Source organism: Artemia franciscana, chromosome 6 (assembly GCF_032884065.1).
Source record: "Artemia franciscana chromosome 6, ASM3288406v1, whole genome shotgun sequence".
NCBI classification, from domain to species: Eukaryota; Metazoa; Arthropoda; class Branchiopoda; order Anostraca; family Artemiidae; genus Artemia; species Artemia franciscana.
The window spans coordinates 5182597-5210136 of record NC_088868.1 but is presented as its reverse complement, the minus strand read 5'-3'; the positions used below and the strand labels follow the sequence as shown (position 1 = coordinate 5210136).

General features: G+C 36.3%; 1 protein-coding gene across 1 annotated transcript in view; it reads left to right on the top strand.

Annotated features, from left to right (window-relative positions):
* LOC136027944 (probable aminopeptidase NPEPL1) overlaps nt 1-27540 on the top strand; it is a 78661-nt gene that overhangs the window by 29593 nt on the left and 21528 nt on the right. Inside the window, exons 4-6 of the mRNA XM_065705415.1 lie at nt 7924-8104; nt 14986-15210; nt 22580-22758. Coding sequence (XP_065561487.1) covers nt 7924-8104; nt 14986-15210; nt 22580-22758 — 585 coding nt within the window. The remainder of the gene's footprint in view (nt 1-7923; nt 8105-14985; nt 15211-22579; nt 22759-27540) is intronic.

Sequence of the window (27540 nt, the reverse complement as noted above, 5' to 3'; positions counted from 1 at the left end):
CAAATTCAAATGCCATTTTGAGACCAGGGATTCTATAGTGGGTCATCATCTTGTAAATGAACCTCTAATATGAATGAGCCATTTAAAAAAAAGTTTATCAATTTAAAAATAAAGCAACACTCATGTAGCAACAACATGTAGCAACAAACAAAACAAATAAATAAAGAAAAGTACACTTTTTCACCCATCGAACGTAAGCTCACAAATGTAGGGCATCCTTAAGATAGAAATAAACAAAGCTTCAATTATGCACCTGTGTTCCTTAAACAGACAGAAGGGATAAACCTCCAAGCATTGACAAATTCAATCTCACTTTTTGGCTTTTTTTAGGGAGACTTTCTTTGGATTTTTTTCCCATCCAACTAAAAATAGTAGGGACACAATCAGGTACAAATGACCATCCACTTAGCCTGCATATGCATCGTATGTCATGCAGCTCTCCTATAATTTACCCTTAACCTCTCTAATATGCAAATATGTAGCCCAAATTATATATTTCAAATGTATTTTGTTGCCTGTCAATGTTTTTCTAGTTCTTGTTTTGTCACAATTGGTTGAATTTACTAGTACGCGAGTTGAAACAAGAGAGACAGAGCGGCAGAAAAAAATGGGAAATATGTAACTTCAGGTATAGATTTGCACATTAGGAGGGTTGGGGGTAAAGTAGAGCAGGGTTGCAGGCAAAATGTGTTAGCTACAATTATTCTGCATAGTACGTTTTGAATAAAAATATCGTTCTGTATAAGTTTTTGGAATAAAATATTGCAAATATTTTTTGGGGAAGAGGAGGGTTAAGCAAAGGAGGGCCAGGGGTCAGCCCCCATAAGCTTTGAAAAGTAATTATAATCCATCATATGGAGGATTTCTTCCTGAGATTTTTCCAAAGTACCCCTCAGAAATTTTTGGAAAGTAATTTGTTTGGAAAGCACTTAATGCCAAAACTGCTTCCACAAACCTGTTAAAAGATATCTGGTACAAAAGCAAATTCCTACCATTTTTAAGATAATATGTCCCACCCACGAAATCTACAGAGTTAAACAGATCAATTCACTGACTGGTAGTTTGTTCTTGCATGGTTTTTGATTTTAAAACTTGGCGCTCAAAAGTAAAACCAAACTAGTGAAACGGAGTATGAGGTTCAGTTCGTCGTTCTAAAGAACGACGTACTAAGAACGAAGAACGTCATTTCAAAGAACGTCTTATAAGCGCAAAGTAAAATCGAACGGCTTATTAGTAAAGCCGAGGATTGGACATCGATAGAACGACGAAAACGAACGCAGCTAATGCCAGACTAGTGACTGAAATAATTACAGGTTTTTCATTCGCAAGGTGAGTGAACCCATAATCTGACACAGTATTTCCTGAGCTTAGTTAATTAACTAAGCTTGAGAAATACTGCGTCAGATTTTGCACAATCTTTATTAGTGCTTCTCTTGCACTAGTCCTTTTCAGTCTGAGGGTTTGGGGCCACGTGTCCCCTTGTGATTTGGAAAGTGATACAGGATTTATCTTAGGGATCAATAAACTATCAGTCTCTCCTCTAAGAAAACCAAAATAAGAGTTATTTACTTGGTCTAGGATTTTGGATGATGGTCAGTATCATGACCCAATGACCTCAGCAAAAGCCTATCCATCTCCAAAACGGACACCTGGAGAAGGTTAAGATGGAGGATATGTGAAAATATAGGACCCCCCTCCATTTCACTTCCTGTCTGGAAGGCCATGAAACAAAGATCAGCAGTGACGATACGGACTTTCATGCCTGATGCACAAGGCCGTATCCAGGGGAAGGAGGCTAGGATGTTTGACCCCCCCCCCATTTTTTGTCTGACACGTACAAACGTATATAAATAAATGTCTTATGTGTTTCTAAATATTTTGATTATGGATGTGGCTTTGATTATACTGCATCCTTAACCTTTTCTTGTTACCTTATGTCTTATTAGCTGCAAAGCAATAATTTTTGCTCGGTTTAATTTTCAACTTTGCTCTTTACTTCCAAAAGGAAAACTTTGTTTTCTAAAACAAATTTCGCATGTTTTATTTTTCAAAACTTTATGTATAAAACTTGAAATGTAGACACGAATAATACTGTTTAAAGTAGCATAATAGAAACACATTATCCATAAATTATGGAATAAAAATTTGTTTGATTATGTGATTTTTATTTCTTTTATTTTTAATTATGCTTAGGCTGAAAATTTCACCCTTTAAACCATATACGTTTATATTTACTTGCTTAAGTGGAGCTAAAATGGTTATACGGGAAGGCTATTATGGGTGAATGGGAGAAACATTGCTACGCAACATCCCAGAAAACTTCCCAGCAACACCAGGATGGTGTTGCTAAATGTGTCGTGTTTTTATTTGTGTAATTATTGTGCGTGTATTATGTTGTCGATTTTGATTTTGTTTGTCATTTTCTGTCGTTCTCTTGATTTATAGTATGCTCCGCTTGTCATTGTGTTTTCAACAGGTCATAAATAAATTCAATTCAGTAATTTATAATGAAAAATGGAATCACCTTTTTGGTGAGAAACAGCACAAACACAGAAATAAACATACACCATAAACAAATATTTATTCAAAATGGAACGCTTTATGTAGTGTTTGTATTATATAATGTATTCTATGGAACGCTAGTTGGTATTGCAAAAGATAACAATCTTTCGGAAACTCTGTTTTAAAGTCTATACACGTCTTTGCCTTATGGCTGTTAGTACACCAAAGTAGAAGAAGATAAAAGTCCAGTTGTATGTGGCTCGATTTGACTGGGCTTTTCACTAGTCTGGCACTAAGATTCTGGCAATTGATATTAACCTATCTTTATAAATAGTTATGGCAATTCTAAAATTCTGGCAGTTGATTCTAATCTAGCTTTATAAGTAGTTCTGGCAATTCTAAATTCTGGCAGATGATACTAATCTAGCTTTATAAGTTGTTCTGGCAATTTCGAAATTCTGACAATTGATACTAACCTAGCTTTATAAGTAATTCTGACAATTATAAAATTCTGGCAATTAATGCCAACCTAGCTTGCTGGCAATTCTAAAATTCTGGCAGTTGATATTAACCTAGCTTTATAAATAGTTATGGCAATTCTAAAATTCTGGCAGTTGATTCTAATCTAGCTTTATAAGTAGTTCTGGCAATTCTAAATTCTGGCAGATGATACTAATCTAGCTTTATGAATAGTTATGGCAATTCTAAAATTCTGGCAATTAATATTAACCTAGCTTTATAAGTGGTTCCGGCAATTCTAAAATTCTGGCAGTTGATATTAACCTAGCTTTATAAATAGTTATGGCAATTCTAAAATTCTGGCAATTGATATTAACCTAGCTTTATAAGTGGTTCCGGCAATTCTAAAATTCTGGCAGTTGATATTAACCTAGCTTTATAAATAGTTATGGCAATTCTAAAATTCTGGCAATTGATATTAACCTAGCTTTATAAATAGTTATGGCAATTCTAAAATTCTGGCAATTGATATTAACCTAGCTTTATAAATAGTTATGGCAATTCTAAAATTCTGGCAATTGATATTAACCTAGCTTTATAAGTGGTTCCGGCAATTCTAAAATTCTGGCAGTTGATATTAACCTAGCTTTATAAATAGTTATGGCAATTCTAAAATTCTGGCAATTGATATTAACCTAGCTTTATAAATAGTTATGGCAATTCTAAAATTCTGGCAATTGATATTAACCTAGCTTTATAAATAGTTATGGCAATTCTAAAATTCTGGCAATTGATATTAACCTAGCTTTATAAATAGTTATGGCAATTCTAAAATTCTGGCAATTGATATTAACCTAGCTTTATAAGTGGTTCCGGCAATTCTAAAATTCTGGCAGTTGATATTAACCTAGCTTTATAAATAGTTATGGCAATTCTAAAATTCTGGCAATTGATATTAACCTAGCTTTATAAATAGTTATGGCAATTCTAAAATTCTGGCAATTGATATTAACCTAGCTTTATAAGTGGTTCCGGCAATTCTAAAATTCTGGCAGTTGATATTAACCTAGCTTTATAAATAGTTATGGCAATTCTAAAATTCTGGCAATTAATATTAACCTAGCTTTATAAGTGGTTCTGGCAATTCTAAAATTCTGGCAGTTGATATTAACCTAGCTTTATGGGCAATTCTAAAATTCTGGCAATTGATATTAACCTAGCTTTATAAATAGTTATGGCAATTCTAAAATTCTGGCAATTGATATTAACCTAGCTTTATAAATAGTTATGGCAATTCTAAAATTCTGGCAATTGATATTAACCTAGCTTTATAAGTGGTTCTGGCAATTCTAAAGTTTCAGCAGTTGACAGCCACCTAGCTTTGTAAGTATTGGTTCTATTGATCATTCTGGAGCCAGAAAAGACAAAATTTACTCTCAATGAGAAAAGGCAAGGGTATGTTTGCTGTGGTTGACCTATAACGAAATATAACGAAATATGCTAATAAAATAAAACTAATACCTTTAAACTACCTTTTTACGCTCTTTGTAAATATAATAGTTGCTTTTCTGACAGTGCACCCCACCCCCGGATCGCCTTAGATATTTTCAGAAAACTACAAGGAAATACTAAAACACTGAAAATCTTGCTTTATATAATGCAGCATGATTCAGATTATCATTTTTCCTTCTATTGTTATCAATGTTTTTAAATCATATCGAATAATGTTCTTATTTACAATGGTATTGCAATCACTTAAGCAAAGCTTGTATTTCAGTGGGTAGAGAATTTGTGGAACTGGTTAATAAAGAAGATAGGGTGTATCACGAGGTGCTAAACAACGGAGAAATATGATATCAAGGCTATTCACCAGGGGCTGGGGTGTATTGTCAGGAAAGTGACCACCATATTTCGAAAGAGCATAAAATAAGGACTCTATTACTACTACTTTTCTTTTGATAGCATATTTCCTTTAGATGTGTTCAACTACAGCAAATTCACCGTGGCTGTTTTATATATAGAACTAGCTGTTGGGGTGGCGCTTCGCGCCACCCCAACACCTAGTTGGTGGGGACGCTTCGCGCCCCCCCACCAAGCCCCCCGCGCGCGTAAGTCGTTACGCGCCATATTAGTTACGCGCCATTGTAGTTGTGTCCCTATGTCCCACCTGTGAATATATATATATATATATATATATATATATATATATATATATATATATATATATATATATATATATATATATATATATATATGTTTTTAATTATGTAAAACTTGCGAATATACAACATTCTTTGCTGTCCCATTGTCTGTGCATATAAATAGATTGTCAGGTTTACCGACTCTTGAACATCCAACATATAATGGTCCATGGGAAAACAATCCGTATTCAGATCTATACCTCATGATTCTAATGATTGCCCTTGAGCTTTGTTGATGGTGATTGCTAATCGACCATTCCCTTTGTTGCCGTCGTCATTTATATATCCCCCTGTGCCCCCCCGCGTCCCCGTTGTAGTTGTGTCCCTGTGTCCCGGTCGTCATTTATATTCCCTGTGTCCTTGTCGTCATTTGTGTCCCGGTGTCCCAGTCTGTGATTTCTCTTTGAGTGTCCCGGGCGTCATTTATATTCCTTGTGTCCCGGTGTCCCGGTCGTCATTTGTATCCCGGTGTCCCGGTCTGTATATACATTCGTTTTTGAATTGGTCTTTTTTTTAGTTTTTAGTTTTTTACCTTTTTCTTTAGTTTTTTTAATTATACCTCATGATTCTAATGATTGCCCTTGAGCTTTGTTGATGGTGATTGCTAATCGAACATTCCCTGTGTCCCCGTCGTCATTTATATATCCCCCTGTGGCCCCCGGCGTCCCCGATGTAGTTGTGTCCCTGTGTCCCGGTCGTCATTTATATTCCCTTTGTCCCGGTCGTCATTTGTATCCCGGTGTCCCGGTCTGTATATACATTCGTTTTTGAAATGGTATATGATGAAATAAATTTTGTATTTTTCCCCTTTTTTCTTTTTAGTTTTTTTAGTTTTTTTCTTTTTTCTTTTTAGTTTTTTTATTTTTATTTTTTTTGGTTTTGTTTTTCTCCTTTATTTTTCATTTTTTTTCTTTTTTAGTTTTTTTTATTAGTTTTTAGTTTTTTTTTCTTTTTAGTTTTTTTGTAGTTTTTACCTTTTTTTTTTAGTTTTTTTATTACTTATGTCCTGGTCGTCATTTATACTCCCTGTGTCCCTGTCGTCATTTGTGTCCCGGTGCTTTGTTGATGGTGATTGCTAATCGAACATTCCTTGTGTCCCGGTCGCTTTCTCTTTGAGTGTCCCGGTCGTCATTTATATTCCCTATTTGCCGGTGTCCTGGTCGTCATTTGTGTCCCGATGTCCCGGTCTGTAATTTCGTCAGTCGAAAACATGACGTCAGTCAACACTCAAACATGACGTCACCCGACAGACCCACACACACACAGACAACTTATTTTTATATATATACTAGCTGTTGGGGTGGCGCTTCGTGCCACCCCAACACCTAGTTGGTGGGGCGCTTCGCGCCCCCCCAAGCCCTCCTGCGCGCGTAAGTCGTTACGCGCCATTGTAGTTGTGTCCCTGTGTCCCACCTGTGAATAGAGATAGATATAAATATATGTTTTTAACTACGTAAAACATGCGAATATACAACATTCTTCGCTGTCCCATTGTCTGTGCATATAAATAGATTGTCAGGTTTACTGACTCTTGAACATGCAACATATAATTGTCCATGGGAAAAACAATCCGTATTCAGATCTATACCTCATTATTCTAATGATGTGTCCCTGTGTCCCGGTCGTCATTTATATTCCCTGTGTCCCGGTCGTCATTTGTGTCCCAGTGTCCCAGTTTGTAATTTCTCTTTGAGTGTCCCTGTCGTCATTTATATTCCCGGTGTCCTGGTCGTCATTTGTGTCCCGGTGTCCCGATTTGTAATTTCTATTCGAACAATCCCTGTGTCCCGGTCGTCATTTATATATCCCTCCTGTGCCCCCGGCGTCCCCGTTGTAGTTGTGTCCCTGTGTCCCGGTCGTCATTTATATTCCCTGTGTCCCGGTCGTGATTTGTGTCCGGGTGTCCCAGTCTGTAATTTCTCTTTGAGGTTCCCGGTCGTCACTTATATTCCCTCTGTCTCGGTCGTCATTTGTGTCCCGGTCTGTAATTTCTCTTTGAGTGTTTTTTCTTTTTAGTTTTTTTTTTAGTTTTTTACCTTTTTTCTTTTTTCAATTTTCTTTTTCTTCTTTATTTTACAGCGTCACTATGAAGTACATATCGACGAACCTTTGTTTTTTTAACTTAAATCTGGTAGGCATTGATGACCTTATCCAAGTCAAAATCCCAAACCCAATCATCATCCCTATCATTTTCAGTTTTGATATGTTTTGACTCTCGCTGTCCAGGTGGATTTTCATCTAACTGCGCGGTTTTGCGTTCTTTAGCCGCAAACCTGTTTTCTTGCTGTTCTTGTGATTCCCCGGCACGCTTTCTTTTCTTACTTTCTCTATCAGCTGCAAGCCTGTTTTCTTGCTGTTCTTGTGATTCCTCGGAACGCTTTCTTTTCTTACTTTCTCTATCAGCAGCAAGTTTTTTGGCATAAACTCTTTGAGCAGCTTCCTCGGCTGTTGCCATTGTAGGTTCTTCAGTCATTTTACAATTAAACATTTTTCCGTGAACAAATGTCTTAAATACCGTTAATGACGTCACCGTCATAGCAAAAATGACGGCAACTAACTTCATGACGTCAGTCGACACAGAAACATGACGTCACCTGACAGACAGACACACAGACAGACAACTTACTTTTATATATAATTCAGCCATGGTCTTTTGTCTTTTGCCTTTGGTGGTAACAGGTCTGAAACTTTCGATTTGGATCTACAAAGAGAAGCCCAGCTCTCCCTAATAAAAAAAACTAACTATTTATTCTATTTTTAGACCATCACCACTGCTAGTCACCGTAGAATTCATAATTGTTGATGATGACGGATCTATTATCCCTGATGCTTTGTCTCAACAAGATCTAGACACGTTAACCGTTTTGTCCAATAGTGTCAGGGAAACGGCAAGAGTGGTTGACACACCAACCAATGAGATGCACACAGATATTTTCCTAGAGGTATGGCAGATTTTGTATGTTAGTGTCGAGTTAAGTGTTGGACTAGTGAGACGCACACTGATATTTCCCTGGAGGTATAACAGTTTTTGAATGTTATTGTCAGGTTACTTACTGTTCAAAAAGTGAGATGCATACTGATATTTTCCTAGAGGTATGACAGGTCTTTGAATGTTAGTGTCGAGTTAAATGTTGAACCAGTGAGAATCATACTGATATTTCCCTGGAGGTATGACATGTTTTTGAATGTTAATGTCAGGTTACTTACTGTTCAACCAATGAGATGCACACCGATATTTTCCTAGAGGTATGACAGGTTTTTGAATGTTTGTGTCGAGTTAAGTGTTAGACCAGTGAGACGCACGCTGATGTTTCCCTGGATGTATGACAGGTTTTTATGGCACTTGGTATTAACCAAGTGACATATAGCGATCGCAATTTCTGGCGGTCTGTCGGTCTGTCTGTCCGTCCTGGTTTTGCTACTTTAGGCACTTTCAGGTAAGCTAGGCCGGTGGAATTTGGCAGGCGTATAAGGGACCGGACCAGATTAAATTAGAAATAGTCGTTTTCCCGATTTGACCATCTGGGCGGAGTGGGGGGTCGGTTAATTCGAAAAAATAGAAAAATGAAGTATTCTAAACTTACGAACAGGTGACGGGATCTTGATGAAATTTGATGTTTGGAAGGATATCGTGTCCGGAGCTGTTATTTTGAATAACGACCAGATCCGGTGGCATTGAGGAGAGTTTGAAAGGGGGAACCTAAAATCTTGGAAAACGCTTAGAGTGGAGGGATCGCGATGAAACTTGGTGGGAAAGATAATCACAAGTCCTAGATACGTGATTGACATAACCGGAATCGATCTGCTCTGTTTGGGGAGTTGGGGGGGGGGGGGTTTAATTCTGAATAATTAGAAAAAATGAGGTATTTTTAACTTACGAAGGAGAGATCGTATCTTAATGAAATTTGAATTTTGGAAGGATAGTGTGTCTCCGAGCTCTTATTTAGATCCCAACTGGATCCGGTGACATTGGGGGGAATTGAGGAGGGGGCTAAAATCTTGGAAAACGGTTAGAGTGGAGGGATAGGGATGAAACTTGGTGGGAAAAATAAGCACAAGTCCTAGATACGTGATTGACATAATCTGAAAGGATCCACTCTCTTTGGGGGAGTTCGGGGGGAGGGTTAATTCTGAAAAATTAGAAAAAATGAGGTATTTTTAATTTACGAAGCAGTGATCGGATCTTAATGAAATTTGAAGTTTGGAAGGATATGGTGTCTCAGAGCCCTTATTTTATAACCCAACTGGATCCGGTGACATTGGGGGGAATTGAGGGGGAACCTAAAATCTTGAAAATTCTTAGAGTGGAGGGATCGGGATGAAACTTGGTGGGAAAAATAAGCACAAGTCCTAGGTACGTGATTGACATAATCGGAACGGATCCATTCTCTTTAGGGGAGTTCGGGGGGAAGGTTAATCCGAAAAATTAGAAAAAATGAAGCATTTTTAAGTTACGAAGGAGTGATCGGATCTTAATGAAATTTGATGTTTGGAAGGATATCGTGTCTCAGAGCTCTTATTTTAGATCCGACCGCATCTGGTGACATTGGGGGGAGTTGGGTGGGGGAACCTAAAATCTTGGAAAACGCTTAGAGTGGAGGAATCGGAATGAAACCTGGTGGTGAAAACAATCATAAGTCCTAGGTACGTGATTAAAATAACTGGAAGGGATCCGCTCTCCTCGGGGAAGTTGGGGGGGAGGAGGGTTGATTCTGAAAAATTAAGAAAATGAGGTATTTTACTAAGACGAACTTACGGAACTTTTACTGAGGAACTTACGAAGGTGTGATCGGATCTTATTGAAATTTGATGTTTGGAAGGATATCATGTCTCAGAGCTCTTACTTTAAATCTCGACCGGATCCGGTGAAGAGGAATTTGGGGGGTGGCGGAACCTAAAATCTTAGAAAACGCTTAAAGTATAGGGATCGGGATGAAACTTGATGAGAAAAATAAGCACAAGTCCTAGATACGGTATTGACATAACCGGAACGGATATGCTCTCTTTGGGGGATTTGGGTTTGTTTTTTTTTTATTCTAAAAAAATTAGAAAAAATAAGGTATTTTTAACTTACGAAAGAGTGATTGTATCTAAATGAAATTTCATATTTAGAAGAACCTCGAAACTCAGATCTTTATTTTATATCCCAACCGGATCCAGTGTCATTAGGGGGGAGGGGACCGGAAATCTTGGAAAACGCTTAAAGCGGAGAGACCAGGATGAAACTTGGTGGAAAGAATAAGCACAAGTCTAAGATAGGTGACTGACATAACCGGACCGGATCCGCTCTTTTTGGTGGAGTTGGGGGGGGGGGTTGAGTAATTCGGAAAAATTAGAAAAAGTGAGGTATTTGTAACTTACGAACGGGTGATAAAAATATCAAATAAAATTTAATATTTAGACAGATCTTGTACTTTAGAAATCTTATTTTAAATCCCGACCAGATCCGGTGACAAGGGAGTTGGAGGGGGAAACCGGAATTCTTGGAAAACGTGAAAATCGAGGTATCTTACGAATGAGTGATCGGATCTTAATGAAACTTGATATATAGAATAATCTTATGTCTCAGATGCTCCATTTTCAATTCGAATCGGATCCAGGGGGCATAGAGGGCTGGAGGGGGGAAACAAATCTTCGAAACCGGAAATCTTGGAAAACACTTAGAGTGGAGAGATCGGGATGAAACTTGATGGGAAGAATAATCACAAGATATAGATATGAGATTGACATAATTGGTACGGATTCGTTCTCTTTGGGGGAGCTGGGCGTTGTTAATTTGGAAAAATTAGAAAAATTGGGTTATTTTTAACTTAAGAATGGGTGACCGGATCTTAATGAAATTCGGTAATTAGAAGGAACCCATATCTCAGAGCTCTTCTTTCAAATTCTGACCAGATCTGTTGACATTGGGGGGTGTTGGAGGGGGAAATCGTAAATTTTGGAAAACGCTTATAAATGTCGTAGATACGTAATTGACTTAACCGGACTGGATCCGCTCTCTTTGGGGGAGTTAGTTGGTGGGGTTCAGTGCTTTGGCGAGTTCAGTGCTTCTGGACGTGCTAGGACGATGAAAATTGGTAGGCGTGTCAGGCAGCTGCACAAATTGACTTGATAAAATTGTTTTCCCCGATTCGACCATCTGGGGGGCTGAAGGGAGAGGAAAAATTAGAAAAATTGAGGTATTTTTAACTTACAAGTGGACGATCATATCTTATGAATTTTGATATTTAGAAGGACCTCGTGACTCAGAGCTCTTATTTGAGCTCTTATTGGCGTTCCTAAAGCAGAAGAACCAAGGTAGATAGTCATAGAACTAAGATAGTCATAGAACCTATAGTTTTCCAGGTGTTTGGTTAAATGGCACGGGTAAACAGAGGGAGTAAGTATGACCGGGTTTTTGAATGTTGATGTTAGGTTAATGTTCAACCAATGAGAGGCACGCTGATATTTTCCTGGAGGTATGACAGGTTTTTAAGTGTTAACGTCGAGTTAAGTTTTGTGAGACGAACACTGATATTTCCCTGGAGATATGATAGGTTTTTGAATGTTAATGCCAGGTTATTGTTTAATCAATGAGACGCATACCGATATTTTTCTTGGAGGTATGACAAGTTTTTGAATGTTAGTGTTGGCTTAAGTGTTGATCCAGGGAGACTTGCACTGATATTTCCCTAGAGGTATGACAGGTTTTTGAATATTTGTGTCGAGTTAAGTGTTGGAGCAGTGAGACGCACACTGATATTTCCCTGGACGTATGATAGATGGGTTACGTTCAGCCGTGTTGACCTCAGGCTACTTCACAATGCAGTGAGTGAATAGTAGTAGCAACAGCATTCCAATTTTTGATGTTCAATTTTATTAGTTTAAAGTATGCCTGTAGATGTTTCAAAATCTGGATATTATGGACATTTCGAAGTATAGAGAAAACTAGACTGAGTGGTATTACACAGTGTACTTTATGAGTCTTGACTTAACCTTTATGTGGTAATGAAGCTAAGATACTATCTTTCCTGTTCTTTTTATTGGCGAAACATACTATGTCCTAACTTTAAAAAAAAAATCAATAAGCAATGTCTAAAGCTGATTGAATAGAACTGAAAAGTACGACCTGTCTCCACGGAATCCTTAAAGCTTTAGAAGTAGAAAAGATTTGGGGGTGCAAGGTAGAAAATGCCTTTGTGGCCATGGTTTGATCTTCGTGGCTTTTTCTGGAGAGTTTCATGACTATACAATCCTGAAAGTTTCACCTAGCATGACAACTCTCTATGTGCTAGCGAAACCACTTCTTCTATCTTCTACTCCTACTTTTTCCTCTTCTGCTTCTACTTCTTCTTTTTATAGGCCAAATATACATTTTCCTGACTTTAAAAAATCAATAGGCAATAGCTAAACCTGATTGAATAGAACCGGTATTTACAGCTTGTCTCCGTGGCCTTTTCTAGAAGGTAGAAAACGTCTTTGTGGCCTTGATTTGATCTCCGTGGCTTTTTCTGGAGAGTTTCATGACTATACAATCCTGAAAGTTTCACCTAGCATGACAACTCTCTATGTGCTAGCGAAGCCACTTCTTCTATCTTCTACTCCTACTTTTTCCTCTTCTGCTTCTGCTTCTTCTTTTTATAGGCCAAATATACGTTTTCCTGACTTTAAAAAATCAATAGGCAATAGCTAAACCTGATTGAATAGAACCGGCATTTACATCCTGTCTCCGTGGCCTTTTCTAGAAGGTAGAAAAGGCCTTTGTGGCCTTGATTTGATCTCCGCGGCTTTTTCTGGAGAGTTTCATGACTAGACAGTCCTGAAATTTTGACCTAGAATGACGACTCTCCGACCTAGTGAAATCACTTCTTTTATCGTCTGCTTTTACTTTTTCTTCTTCTTATGCCTCTTCTTCTTCTTTTATAGGCCAAATATACTATTTCCTAACTTAAAAAAAATAATATGAAGTAGTTAAAGCTGATTGAAGAGAATCAAAATTTACAACCTATCTCCACGGAATCCTTAAAGCCTTAGGAGTAGAGAAGAATTGGAGGTGGAAGGTAGAAAACGCCTTTTTGGCCTTTTATGTGACCATCGCAGGCTTGGTTTGACCTTCTTGGCCTTTGCTGGAGGGTTTTACAACTATACAGTCCAGAAAGTTTCACCTAGCACGGCTACTTTCTGAGCTAGTGAAACTACTTCATATTCTTCTACTTCTACTTCTTCTTTTTATTGGCCTATAATTTGTACTAACTTTGAAAAAAATTCCTTAAAGCCTTAGAAGTAGAGAAGAGTGGGGTGTGGAAGGTAGAAAACGCCTTTGTGGCCTTGGTTTGATCTTCGTAGCCTTGGTTTGAATTTCGTGGCCTTTGCTGGAGAGTTTCACGGCTATACAGTCCCAAAAGTTTCACCTAGCATGACTACTCTCTGAGCTAGCGAAACTACTTCATATTCTTCAACTTCTTCTACTTCTGCTTTTTCTTTTATTCGCCAAATATAATGTGTACCAACTTTGAAAAAAAAATTTAAGCCTGAAAAAGCCTTGAGAGTCCAAGAAGTAGAGGAGAGTTGGAGGTGGAAGGTAGAAAAAGCCTTTGTGGCCTTGATTTGACCTTTGCTGGAGAATTTCACGTCTGTACTGTCCTAAAAATTTCACCTAGCATGACGACTCTCTGAGCTAGCGTTACTCCAACCTTTTCTTCTTCTTCTCTCTTATACTTCTACTTTTTTCACTTCTTCTACTTCCACTTATTCTTGTATTAGCCAAATTTACTTTGTACCAACTTTGAAAAAGAAAAAAATATATAATAGCTAACGCTGATTTAATAGATTTGAAAATTACGAACTATCTCTACGGAATCTTCAAAGCCTTAGAAGTAGAGAAGATTTGGAGGTAGAAGGTTGAGCTTCGTGGCCTTTGCTCGAGAGTTTCAAGACCGTACAGTCCTAAAAGTGTTGAGCTTCGTGGCCTTTGCTCGAGAGTTTCAAGACCGTACAGTCCTAAAAGTTTTACCTTGTGCGACAACTCTCTAAGCTAGCGAAGCTACTTCTACACTTCTTTAATAAATTTAATCCTGCTTCTGTTTAATTTAAAAAGTTTAAGAATGAATACGTTATTTTATTCAAGGCCTACAACTGTTATTTCAAGATTAGTTTTAGAACAAAAGAATAAAATAATGGTTTTGACCCGTGCGTCAGAGATAGACAAATACCATACGTGGAGTAAAAAGAGAAAGGAAAGTAAAAACTCTATAAACTGTATATGAAATGAAAACGAAAGAACTATTGTAAACTAATGTATCAGGGTGAATAATAACGGGATCTGTTAGACTCAAGTGACTTTAAAACTCAGCTCTACGTTTATTCACAGCATCAAGTCAGTAATACAAAACTGGGTCGACTTTTTTTTTTTTGCACGGTGGCAGGTTCAAAAGGAATTTTTAAATGCTTATAGACTTTCCATACTGAGGGACAGCACTTCATCAAGAAGAAGTACAGGAAGAAGAACGATTTTTTTTTAATTTAGGCGCAGAAAAGAGTTTTTTTTTTTAATCCATGGGGAGGGGGTTGTTTTTTCTTTACCGTTTTTTAATTAAAATGCCTATTAAAAATTATTCAAAATCTAGTGGTAGGCAAATAGCCCCTCTCCCTTCAGCTCATTTGTGCCCTTTTACACTTATTTTGTACATAGTTTTTAGCTACTTCAACATAAATTTGTATGCTCATTGAGCCACGGTGGTAGATTCAAGAGAAATTCTCGTCTTATAAGTTTGAATCTGAGAGTCTTTTCTTTACAAAAGGAAATTAATATATTTTGGTCTTGAATTTTAGCTCTATTTTATAGGAAGTAAATAACGTGGCAGCTTCCATAGGTATTACTCCTTCAATTGTTCAAGGTGAAGATTTAAAGACCAGAGGGTTTGGTGGTATTTATGGAGTTGGGAAAGCCGCCGAACACCAACCAGCATTGGCAGTGTTGTCATATAAGCCAGAAGGTGCTACAGAGACAATTGCTTGGGTTGGGAAAGGTATTGTGTATGATACTGGTGGACTTTCTATTAAGTCGAAGGTAATTTTTCGCCAATTTTTATTTAATATTTGTTTAATAACAAGCTGTGTATGGCATAACTCTATGCTTGAAAATGGAATGTACTCTGGAATTTATTTTAAACCTGACTTTTAGAAAAAATGCAAAACGGGTAAGTAAATTATTTTCTCAAGTTTAAGAAAGCTCTCTCCCTCTCTTTGCGTGCGTGTGCATAAGATAGACGAGAATATACATTAAAATTATGGTAACATTATGGTAACATTGAAGTATGGTAAAGAAAACGAGTAAATTTGTATTTTTTTAAGTTTGTATTTTAAAAATTTGTATTTAAAATTACGGTAACTTTAAAAATATGGTAAAGAAAACAAGTAAATTTGTATTTTTTTAAAATTTGAATTTTAAAAATTTGTATTTAAATAAAATTATGGTAACATTAAAAGTATGGTAAAGAAAACAAGTAAATTTTTTATTTTTTAAATTTGTATTTTAAAAGTTTTTATTTAAAATTATGATGACATTAAAAGTATGGTAAAGAAAACGAGTAAATTCGTATTTTAAAAATTTGTATTTAAAATTATGGTAACATTTAAAGTATGGTAAAGAAAACGAGTAAATGTGTATTTTTCGAAGTATTTACATTATAGATATGGTTATTTGAGCCCAAAGTCAATACGTATTAAGTGAACACTTGAAAAATAAGCACAGTAAGTCTCAAGTAAAGGAATACATAAAAATAATAAATGAATAAATAAAAGCCAAGACCGGTAAATGCTTACATGTAAATACTGACATGTTAAACATGTAACCTAGCTGTGAAATACGTTCTGTGTGGGTATAATGATCATCCTTGCTATTCATATAAGTGCCCAACCGCCCAAGCATTACTTTCCAAAAAATGAATTATCATCTGCTTAGCATTACAAGCTGGAATATTAATGGTGGTATGCTGGATAAAAGACCCTTTCTGCGTTAGCTGTTGAAAACTAGTGATTTACTTTGCGTACAGGAGTACTTCTGAGGAAAGTATGAGCCTCTTGGACTTTGGAAGCTCATTTAAATTCTTCGTTGTTGTGGAATGCGCTTCTTGAAGGGGCAGGCCTTGCGGCGGTGTGGCTTTTATCACACCCAATGAGCTATCTCCGTCACTGGTGTCATCTTCTGACATCCATGTTGCCATTCTTGGAAAAACAATAATTGTACTTTCAGTATACCAACCGATTACAAAAATGATAAGTTAGACCGAAAGTTTGTTCTTGCTTGTAAAACATTTGTAACAGCGATGGCTGATGCCCGTAGACGATTGTAGTTGTGTCCCTATGTCCCGGTCCTCATTTGTGTCCCGGTGTCCCAGTCTGTGATTTCTCTTTGAGTGTCCCGGTCGTCATTTATATCCCCCTGTGCCCCCCGGCGTCCCCGTTGTAGTTGTGTCATTTATATTCCTGTGTCCCGGTCGTCATCCCGGTATACATTCGTTTTTGAATTGGTATATGATGAAATTTATTTTTAATTTTTTCCCTTTTTTTCCTTTTAGTTTTTTTTTATTGGTTTTGACCTTTTTTAGGTTTTTTAGTTTTTTCTTTTTTCTTTTTAGTTTTTTTTGAAGTTTTTATCTTTTTAGTTTTTTTATTTTTATTTATATTTTTTTAGTTTTCTTTTTCTCCTTTATTTTTCAGTTTTTTCCTTTTTTTAGGTTTTTTTTTCTTTTTTAGTTCTTTCAGTTTTTACCTTTTTTAGTTTTTTTTAGTTTTTTAGATGAAATTTTTTTTTAGTTTTTTTCCTTTTTTTCTTTTTAGTTTTTCATTGGTTTTTACCTTTTTTTTTTAGCTTTTTTAGTTTTTTTTTCGTTTTTTCTTTTTACTTTTTTTTTTTAGTTTTTATCTTTTTTATTTTTTTTATTTTTATTCTTAATTTTATTAGTTTTCTTTCTCTCTTCTATTTTTCAGTTTTTTCCTTTTTTTAGTTTTTTTTTAGTTTTTAGTTTTTTTAGTTTTTTAGCTTTTTTATTTTTTTCATTAGTTTTTAGTTTTTTTTGTAGTTTTTGCCTTTTTTTAGTTTTTTCAGTTTTTTTTTTTAGTTTTTAGTTTTTTACCTTTTTTAGCCTAACCAGGATTTGAACCTGGGACCTTCATTCTCCGTTCTGACACCCTCTCTCACCGAGTGACTACTCCAGCATGTTCATTTTGGTGTTTTAAAAGGTATATTATTAACCAAATTAATGCGTTTTACAATATACTAAGCATCGTCATAACAAAAATGACGACAACTAATTTCATGACGTCAGCCGACACAGAAACATGACGTCACCTGATCCACAGATCCACAGACAGACAACTTATTTATATATATATAGATATATAAAATTGTATATAAATATATAATATATAAATTATATTATAATTATAATTATATAAATTATATTAACATATAAATTATAAATTTATATATTTCAAGATTTAGTACATAATTCTAGCTCTACTTCTGCTCTTGACTTTTTTCTACAATCTATATCGAACTCCGCGGAACCTACTGCTCATGTCAATACAGCAATCAGTGCATCTGATCACCTCCCCGTTACCACTAGATTCGATCTTGATAACCTGTCTTTACCTGCTGTGATAGAGAAGAAGTGGATTACTAAATCTGAATGGGATAAGATAGACTCACCGCTATATCAACTCTGTGTGATGATGTATTAGGAAGAATTAAGGTTACTTACCATACAACTTTCTTCAACACAGAAAAGCAGATAGAGTTAAACATATATTGTGCTGAGTTAATACACATTGGTTGCGGATACAGCCGGAATTCCGTCTTGTAAAGTCCGTGCTTTTACCGAAGTGTCCAAATGGAGCCAGAATCTTGTTCTAGTAGAAATTTGCCGGGCTTCTAAGTTCTGGTGTAGAATATGGTGCGAGAGTGGTAGACCAAGGTCAGGAGTGGTTAATGATATTTGCATTTATTTGAAACGTAAGTTCTATAAAGCGCTAACCAGACACCAATCTAACCTTATCGACGAAAATAGTGCAAAAAATGATCTAAACTCAAAATTATTGTGGAAATTAAAAAAAAAGAAAAAAAGCGGAATGATGGTAACGATGCTAGTCTGTTGCTGTCTGAAAGGGATTGGGTCAATTATTTTCAGTCTGATGCTCTAGGTTTTGTGCTAACTCTCCCTAGTGTTTGTGCAGCAATATCAAAAGCTAAAAAGAAGTTTTCTAGTGGTATTGGCAATATTTTTGGAATGCACTTACTGAATGTTAGTCTTAAATTGATGGAGCACCTAGCGCTATTGTACCGGATGATTTTTACAAATAGTCTTGTGCCTGACCTCTTCCATAGGAATTATTACACTTGTCCTGGAGAAGGGAAAAAATCCTACCCAGTGCTCTTCTCACCGTCCTATAATTGAAGTGCCAGTATGGGATAAAATATTCAAGCTGTTTATAATTAGCGAAATTAATCGAGTTTGTGTACCGCTTGATTCGCAGTTTGGTTTCAAAAAACTTATCAGTAGGGAACATGTGCATCGTTTGATGTGTCATATCATATAGAGTGCGACAAACTTAAAAAAAAATTATTTGCTGCTAGTCATGATGTGTGTTGTGCTTTCGATTTGTGTATCCATAGCCAATTACTTCTCAGTACTTCAAAATGTGGCTTTGATAAGTCGATTATTGAACCACTCCGAAACATTTATAGTAGGTTGAAGGTCTTTGTTAAGGTTTTCGGGCAAAGTCGTCCCGTTGCTTCGACTACTGTTATTCCTGTGACAAAAGTAATTAGACACGGAGCAATATCCTCCCTACCTCTGAATAATAACAGTATCATAGATGCATGGGTAGTTGTTCGTTTTATTTTTAGAGGTTTAGATATTTCGCTATTGAATTATGCGGATGATATTTTTTATTTGAGTAGGACTAGAGTTTTGATTGAAAGTTTCTGCAGCGTTAAGTGATTCTTATTTGGCAATAGGTCTTTCTTCAAACGAATCAAAGAGTGAAGTAGTGTCTTATTCGAATTTCTGGGATGGTGCTCTAGATGTGCAGCTTAGAGTCTATAGTATTAAACCGGTATCTAGCCTCATGTATCTCGGACTGCCAATAGGTAATGATGTGAAATCGACTCGGCACTTATATGTAGATCATTTTAATACAAAATCTAGAAAGGGCTATAGAATGCTCTTTGCAAGTAAGGCTCTTTACGACCGCCGTATTAGAGCCCATCTTTCATGGCTATGGAATGCGTGTTGCAAGTAAGGCTCTAAAAAACTGCCACATTAGAGCCCGTCTTTTCATGGCTATGGAATACTCGTTGCAAGTAAGGTTCTGAACAACTACCATATTAGAACCCGTATTTTCAGGGCTATGGAATGCTCGTTGCAAGTAAGGTTCTGAACAACTACCATATTAGAACCCGTATTTTCAGGGCTATGGAATGCTCGTTGCAAGTAAGGTTCTGAACAACTACCATGTTAGAACCCGTATTTTCAGGGCTATGGAATGCTCGTTGCAAGTAAGGTTCTGAACAACTACCATATTAGATACCCGTATTTTCAGGGCTATGGAATGCTCGTTGCAAGCAAGGTTCGGAACAACTACCATATTAGAACCCGTATTTTCAGGGCTATGGAATGCTCGTTGCAAGTAAGGTTCTGAACAACTACCATATTAGAACCCGTATTTTCAGGGCTATGGAATGCTCGTTGCAAGTAAGGTTCTGAACAACTACCATATTAGAACCCGTATTTTCAGGGCTATGGAATGCTCGTTGCAAGTAAGGTTCTGAACAACTACCATGTTAGAACCCGTATTTTCAGGGCTATGGAATGCTCGTTGCAAGTAAGGTTCTGAACAACTACCATATTAGATACCCGTATTTTCAGGGCTATGGAATGCTCGTTGCAAGTAAGGCTCTGAACAACTACCTTATTAGAACCCGTATTTTCAGGGCTATGGAATGCTCGTTGCAAGTAAGGCTCTGAACAACTACCTTATTAGAACCCGTATTTTCAGGGCTATGGAATGCTCGTTGCAAGTAAGGTTCTGAACAACTACCATATTAGAACCCATATTTTCAGGGCTATGGAATGCTCGTTGCAAGTAAGGTTCTGAACAACTACCATATTAGAACCCGTATTTTCAGGGCTATGGAATGCTCGTTGCAAGTAAGGTTCGGAACAACTACCATATTAGAACCCGTATTTTCAGGGCTATGGAATGCTCGTTGCAAGCAAGGTTCGGAACAACTACCATATTAGAACCCGTATTTTCAGGGCTATGGAATGCTCGTTGCAAGTAAGGTTCTGAACAACTACCATATTAGAACCCGTATTTTCAGGGCTATGGAATGCTCGTTGCAAGTAAGGCTCTGAACAACTACCTTATTAGAACCCGTATTTTCAGGGCTATGGAATGCTCGTTGCAAGTAAGGTTCTGAACAACTACCATATTAGAACCCGTATTTTCAGGGCTATGGAATGCTCGTTGCAAGTAAGGTTCTGAACAACTACCATATTAGAACCCGTATTTTCAGGGCTATGGAATGCTCGTTGCAAGTAAGGTTCTGAACAACTACCATATTAGAACCCATATTTTCAGGGCTATGGAATGCTCGTTGCAAGTAAGGTTCTGAACAACTACCATATTAGAACCCGTATTTTCAGGGCTATGGAATGCTCGTTGCAAGTAAGGTTCTGAACAACTACCATATTAGAACCCGTATTTTCAGGGCTATGGAATGCTCGTTGCAAGTAACGTTCTGAACAACTACCATATTAGAACCCCTATTTTCAGGGCTATGGAATGCTCGTTGCAAGTAAGGCTCTAAGCAACCGCCATTTTAGAGCCTGTTTTGTCATGGCTATGGTTCTGTCCCATGTGATAGCTCTGTCACTGTTTTGGGACCTTCTTTCAAATGCTGATAAAAATCAATTACTGCAACTTATTTTCAGTTTTGTAAATATATTCTTGGTTTCCCATCATGAACCAGCAATCACTAGTATAAGCATATTACGAATGTAATATTTATAACGGAGTTAGATGCTTTTTTTCGTCTTGGAGGGTTACACTCCATTGTGGTTGTAAAATTAATTTCATTCATAAAAATTAAATTAACGAAAGAGTTTTTAATTTTTTTTTTCTTAGCTTTTCTTCCTTTGTTTCTCAACGTTTGACTTTTTTTGTCTTTCTTTATTTTTTGAGAATAATAGAACATGAATGTATACGATTGTATAAGACTGACTTTACTTGTTGGGTGAATCCTTCTGTTCATGAAATCTTGTTTGATTTTCTACAAGGGATCGTAGTTAACAATCATGTGCTGTGCTTTGAAGTTCTTAATTTCAATTTTCTAATAGATATCTCTCTTATGGTGTTTTATTATATATATGACTAGTTCATGTATTTGCCCTCTCTTTCTCGCCCCTCGCCCCCTGTTTCCCCCTCTATATCTTCCCCTTTCCCTATCCTTCCTCCTTCTCTTAGTCTCCATCTACTATATTTCTCCCCTCCCTCTTTCTCTCTTTCCTTAACTTACCCCTGTCTTTTTTCTCCTATCCCTCGTTCTTCTCTTCCCTCCACATATCCCCTTCCCTTTATCTCCTTCGTATTTTAGACTCCTTTCCCCTTTCCCTTATGTCCTCCTCCTCTCCCCTCCCCTTCCTATCTCTCTCCTTATTTCTATATCCCTTTCCTCCTCCCTCTCTCTCCATACCTTTTTTCCTCATTTTCGCTCTCTCTTCTCTCACGCTTCTCTTGTTGTGGTGGCTATAAGACATAAGTATTGATTTGTGCTTCGAAGTTGTTGCTCAATCAGTACACATTCACTAACTTCTCTGTCAAGCACAGTTCTAATGAATTAAAGAAACAATGAAATCAAGTAAGTATTATAGTGGAGGAAAAATTAAAAAGTATTTATGGCCCTGTTTTTGAAGCACCAGGTCCCCCACGCCCAATCCAGGTGATTCCCTCTCAAATTTTGGGTTGATGCACATCAGCCCATGTGGGCATAGAATATTAAAACTTGATCGTAACTTTCTAAAGTTAGAATTAATGAAAATTAGAAAACATTTCGAAATATATGCGTTTAATAACCCTCTTTTGAAGCACCAGACCCCCCACATCCCTGCTATTTCCCTCTGAAATTTTAGCTTAAAGTTCCTGTGGGCATGAAACCTTAAAACCTGATAGATGCAATCTTTAGCCAATTTCCGCTATGACTTTTTGCTGGTTTAGTTTAAATTAAAGTATTAGTTAATTAACGTGTAATTAAATTACTCTGAATTTTTTCTCTCTCTTTTTGTCTCTTTTTTCTCTCTCATGATGTGAATTAATTATGTATGTTGTCCTTTTACTCTAGAAACCCAACAGAGTTATATTTTGAAAATTTTCAGACGGGAATGCCAGGAATGAAAAGAGATTGTGGCGGTGCTGCAGCTGTGCTCTATGCTTTCCAAGCAGCTGTCATGAATGGCTTTACTCAGAACTTGCATGCAGTACTATGTCTAGCTGAAAATTCGGTTGGCCCAAAAGCCACTAGACCAGATGATATTCATACGTTATATTCTGGAAAGTAAGTAAAATCATAAATTATGTCTAAAATTAACGTCATAAATTGTAACGTCATAAATATGTCTAGCTGAAAATTCGGTTGGCCCAAAAGCCACTAGACCAGATGATATTCATACGTTATATTCTGGAAAGTAAGTAAAGTCATAAATTATGTCTAAAATTATAACGTCATAAATTGTAACGTCATAAATTATGTCATAAATATGTCTAGCTGAAAATTCGGTTGGCCCAAAAGCCACTAGACCAGATGATACTCATACGTTATATTCTGGAAAGTAAGTAAAGTCATAAATTATGTCTAAATTTATAACGTCATAAATATGTCTAGCTGAAAATTCGGTTGGCCCAAAAGTCACTAGACCAGATGATACTCATACGTTATATTCTGGAAAGTAAGTAAAGTCATAAATTATGTCTAAAATTATAACGTCATAAATTGTAATGTCATAAATATGTCTAGCTGAAAATTCGGTTGGCCCAAAAGCCACTAGACCAGATGATACTCATACGTTATATTCTGTAAAGTAAGTAACGTCTTAAATTATGTCTAAAATTATAACGTCATAAATATGTCTAGCTGAAAATTCGGTTGGCCCAAAAGCCACTAGACCAGATGATATTCATACGTTATATTCTGGAAAGTAAGTAAAGTCGTAAATTAGTGCATGGTTGCACGCTGATGATTATTGATAGATAGATAATTTTTATTTGCAACAATTAAATAAATAAATATGACAAACCAGTGCACATGCCTGGTGGCATACTTTGGCACTGACAAAATAAAAATAAATCAAGCCAAAATACAAGCCTACAGCATCAGCATAAATATACAAAAAAAAATAATTCCCCGTAACATATTAAACACAAATCACCTAATCATTTGTTAATTAATTACATATTTGAAAACCCGTCATAGCTTACATATAAAGCCGTCATACCTTTAATCCTTGTACCCAATAATTTTGACAAATTTCAACTTATGATTATGTTTGCGATTTTTTAATAAATAGTAAGTTCATTATTTCTGAAAAAATTATTTTCATCACTGCGTTGCTTATTTTTTTTTTTATAATTTTAAAAACTTTCGCTTATTGCGAGATTGAGCTGATATTGAGGGGGCTTTGCCCATCCCAAAATTTATGATATCTTTGACAATTTACATTAATAATAAACAGAAATCTAATTTTAAATTTAGTTTTTACCCGAATGAAATAGTGTTAAATTTTAAAGCAAAGGACAGTTTCTAAGTTCCTTCTTCCGCAATTTCTGTAAAATAGGATTTTCATGAAGGGAAAGTTGATTAGAATGTAGCCAAACTAGTCTAGGAGATCGGACCGTCTCTGAGATCAGACAACGAGTACAATAAGTCATGACTCGTTTTTGTGCCAAATTAAGATTACGCTTGTTTTTTTCAGGATTTTATATAGCTTTCCAAATTGTGATTTTTGCAATAGTTGTTAATCATGTCTGAGTTTTACTCTATCCGTAAAAGCTTCTGTGGTGGAAGAGCCCTACCACTGTTTTGCCTGTGATAGGTTTTTCACAGGGTGTGGCTTGAAGGGTATAGGATGCTGATCAGAGATTAACTGTACGAACCTAAAGCTGGTTTAATTAAAAAACTGTTTATTCATTAACTTATAATTCATTAATAAGTTAAATATTTTTTACAATAAAAATTTTAACCTTTTAATATTATAAATTAATTAACTGATAAAGAAAACGTCCCTTTCACCTTCTTGTTTCACCAAACATCTGGTGAACAAGGTGCCATGGTGAACATGGTGCCATGGACTTCATTAGCAAATATCGCATAAGCGACCCGGAAATCGTGATGTCAAAACTGATTGGATCGCTGAATCGTTCAGTCTAGTGTACAGTTCTTATCTTCTTCCCGATAATCATAAAATAAATTTGTAAATTGGTGATAGAAATACTAAAAAAGAGGCTGACTTATTATATTCCCCTCCCTTTTTCAGGGTGTACTGGCCATTTCGTCTAATCTTATTCATAGTTAAAAAGCAGTAATACAGGGGAAAGAACCTGCATAGCTTTCTCTTACTAGACCCCTAATGCATCAGGTCTTACCCCCATGTCCCATACTTCAGATTCCGCGATATAAAAAATGAATCTATTTAGCAGTACCTATTTGAATATAATTTGCTAACACCAACTCCCCGTTATAAAATCTTCATTTTTTTTTGCTGAAGTGCCTCAAATCCCACAAATAACTACGTTCAGTTAAATGCCTGGTTGACAACACTGTTACGAAAGTACAAACCTAAAATATTCTGAAATATACGAAAATATTGAACTCGGAGCATACGCCAGAATATTCTAGTGCCTCTAATCCAAGATGTTGCTAACAGTACAACCTATCATAAGTTAGCATTTCATTTTGAGGCCTAAAACAGGAAGAAGACTTGAAAGCAGATACACTCAAATAGAAAAAGAGGAACTTTTATCCTAAGAAGAAGAAGAAGAAAGATCTAAAAAACTATCAAAATGGACTTGCTCCCTATATTGAAAAAAAAACATTTGTATTTTAATCGCTTGCACTTTCTAAACTACAAATCTATAGTGACACAAAAAACAAAAAGGTGGTAATATATTTATGAACTCTGTTTTGTGAGTTATAGAGTTTTCCCTATAAAAGGGTCATTAAGACGATCCAATGTCTTAAACTCTGTTTGTTAGTCTCAGGCTAGGCGGACTGAATTCTCCCATTTTCCCAAGCGAATTCTCCCAGAGAACCAGCCACCATCGAGGATTCAAGATTTGATTATGAAATTTACTTAAAATACTTTGAAATTGTTACGTTCCTTTTGTTGGCGAGCTCGTCAATCAAAACGGGTGGCACCACACGAAACTCCTGAAGAGGCCAAATTTCTCTTACGATATTTCCTTTTGGCTGATTCTTAGTATTTTCTTGTGTGTTAAAACCTCTTTAGAGGGTACCCTTTCCTGAACTTCAAAAATAAAATGCTGTTCAACTTAATGTAACAACCAAAATCAACACTTTCTGATGTTTTGAATTTCATTAAAATTGAAAAACTCTGTCTCCAAAATTTTTCTAAAAAAAAAAAAAATTCTAAGATTTCTGGAATATTAGGTGCTGGTTTTTTATTTTTTCTGTCATGTATTCTATGTTATGGCAAGGGTGCCTAACAGTTTAACCAAGGAAAAAAAACTTTAAGTGAACGAGATAGGGGTTCCTTTAAATTACCACATCGCCCTAATCAACAATTTTTTTTTGTAATTAACCATAAAAAGCCCAATGGAATAAACTGATATATTGTGTTGCACATAAAGCGATTTTCCTTCCCTACCCTCTCCCTTCCATAAAGAGATTTACTTGTCACTGTGGCATTTTGGACTAGAATTTGAAATAGAAGAGGATATATATAATCTTTGTAAGTGAGTAATAATTGTGTATATATTTAGGTAGTTGTCGAAAATGGCTCCATATTTTTTCGGGAAAATTGGTATCTTCTGATATTCTGGCATAAAAAAACATCTAGATAAGTCAGAAATCCGAGAAAATTCTTTAAAAGCCTTATTTTGGTTTTTGAAAATGACGTCATATACTATGTTAGTACATTATATAAGCATTTTCTTATATGATGTGATGCATAGTATAAATAAGATTGAACCATATTGAAAAAATAAAATTGTCTGAAAGAATCGAAATCCAAAAACGTGTCAAAAATGAAAATAAAGATCAAAGACACATGTGATTAGAAGACATGCGACACCAAGCATGTAAGCAAGTTAAAAATGAAGAAAAGAGACATACGCGGTTAGAAGACATGTGACACCGAGCATGTGAGTGATTCAAAAATGAAAATGAAGATCAACCTGTACAACAAGAATCAAAACGTCAAAAAATTGAAAATGATAGTGATGATTATCGGTTTAGGATTTTTGCATGGATAAGATCATCAATGCCTACCATAAAAAACAAAGGTTCGGTGATTTTTATTTCATACTAGCTGTTGGGGTGGCGCTTCGCGCCCCCCCAAGCCCCCCCGCGCGCGTAAGTCGTTACGCGCCATATTAGTTACGCGCCATTGTAGTTGTGTCCCTGTGTCCCACCTCTGAATAGAAATATATATATATATATATATATATATATATATATATATATATATATATATATATATATATATATGTTGCATGTAAATAGATTGTCAGGTTTACTGACTCTTGAACATGCAACATATAATTGTCCATGAGAAAAACAATCCGTATTCAGATCTATACCTTATTATTCTAATGATGTGTCCCTGTGTCCCGGTCGTCATTTATATTCCCTCTGTCCCGGTCGTCATTTGTGTCCCGGTGTCCCAGTTTGTGATTTCTCTTTGAGTGTCCCGGTCGTCATTTATATTCCCTGTGTCCCGGTCATCATTTGTGTTCCGGTCTGTAATTTCTTTTCGAACAATCCCTGTGTCCCGGTCATCATTTATATATCCCGCCTTTGCCCCCGGCGTCCCCGTTTTAGTTGTGTCCCTGTGTCCCGGTCGTCATTTATATTCCCTGTGTCCCGGTCGTGATTTGTGTCCGGATGTCTATTTTTATATATATAGAAGACCCCCTGTTCCCCCCGGCGTCCTCGTTGTTGTTGTTTCCCTGTGTCCCTGATTGCTAATCGAACATTCCTTGTGTCCCGGTCGCTTTCTCTTTGAGTGTCCCGGTCGTCATTTATATTCCTTATTGTGTCCCTTTGTCCCACCTGTAAATATATATATATATATATATATATATATATATATATATATATATA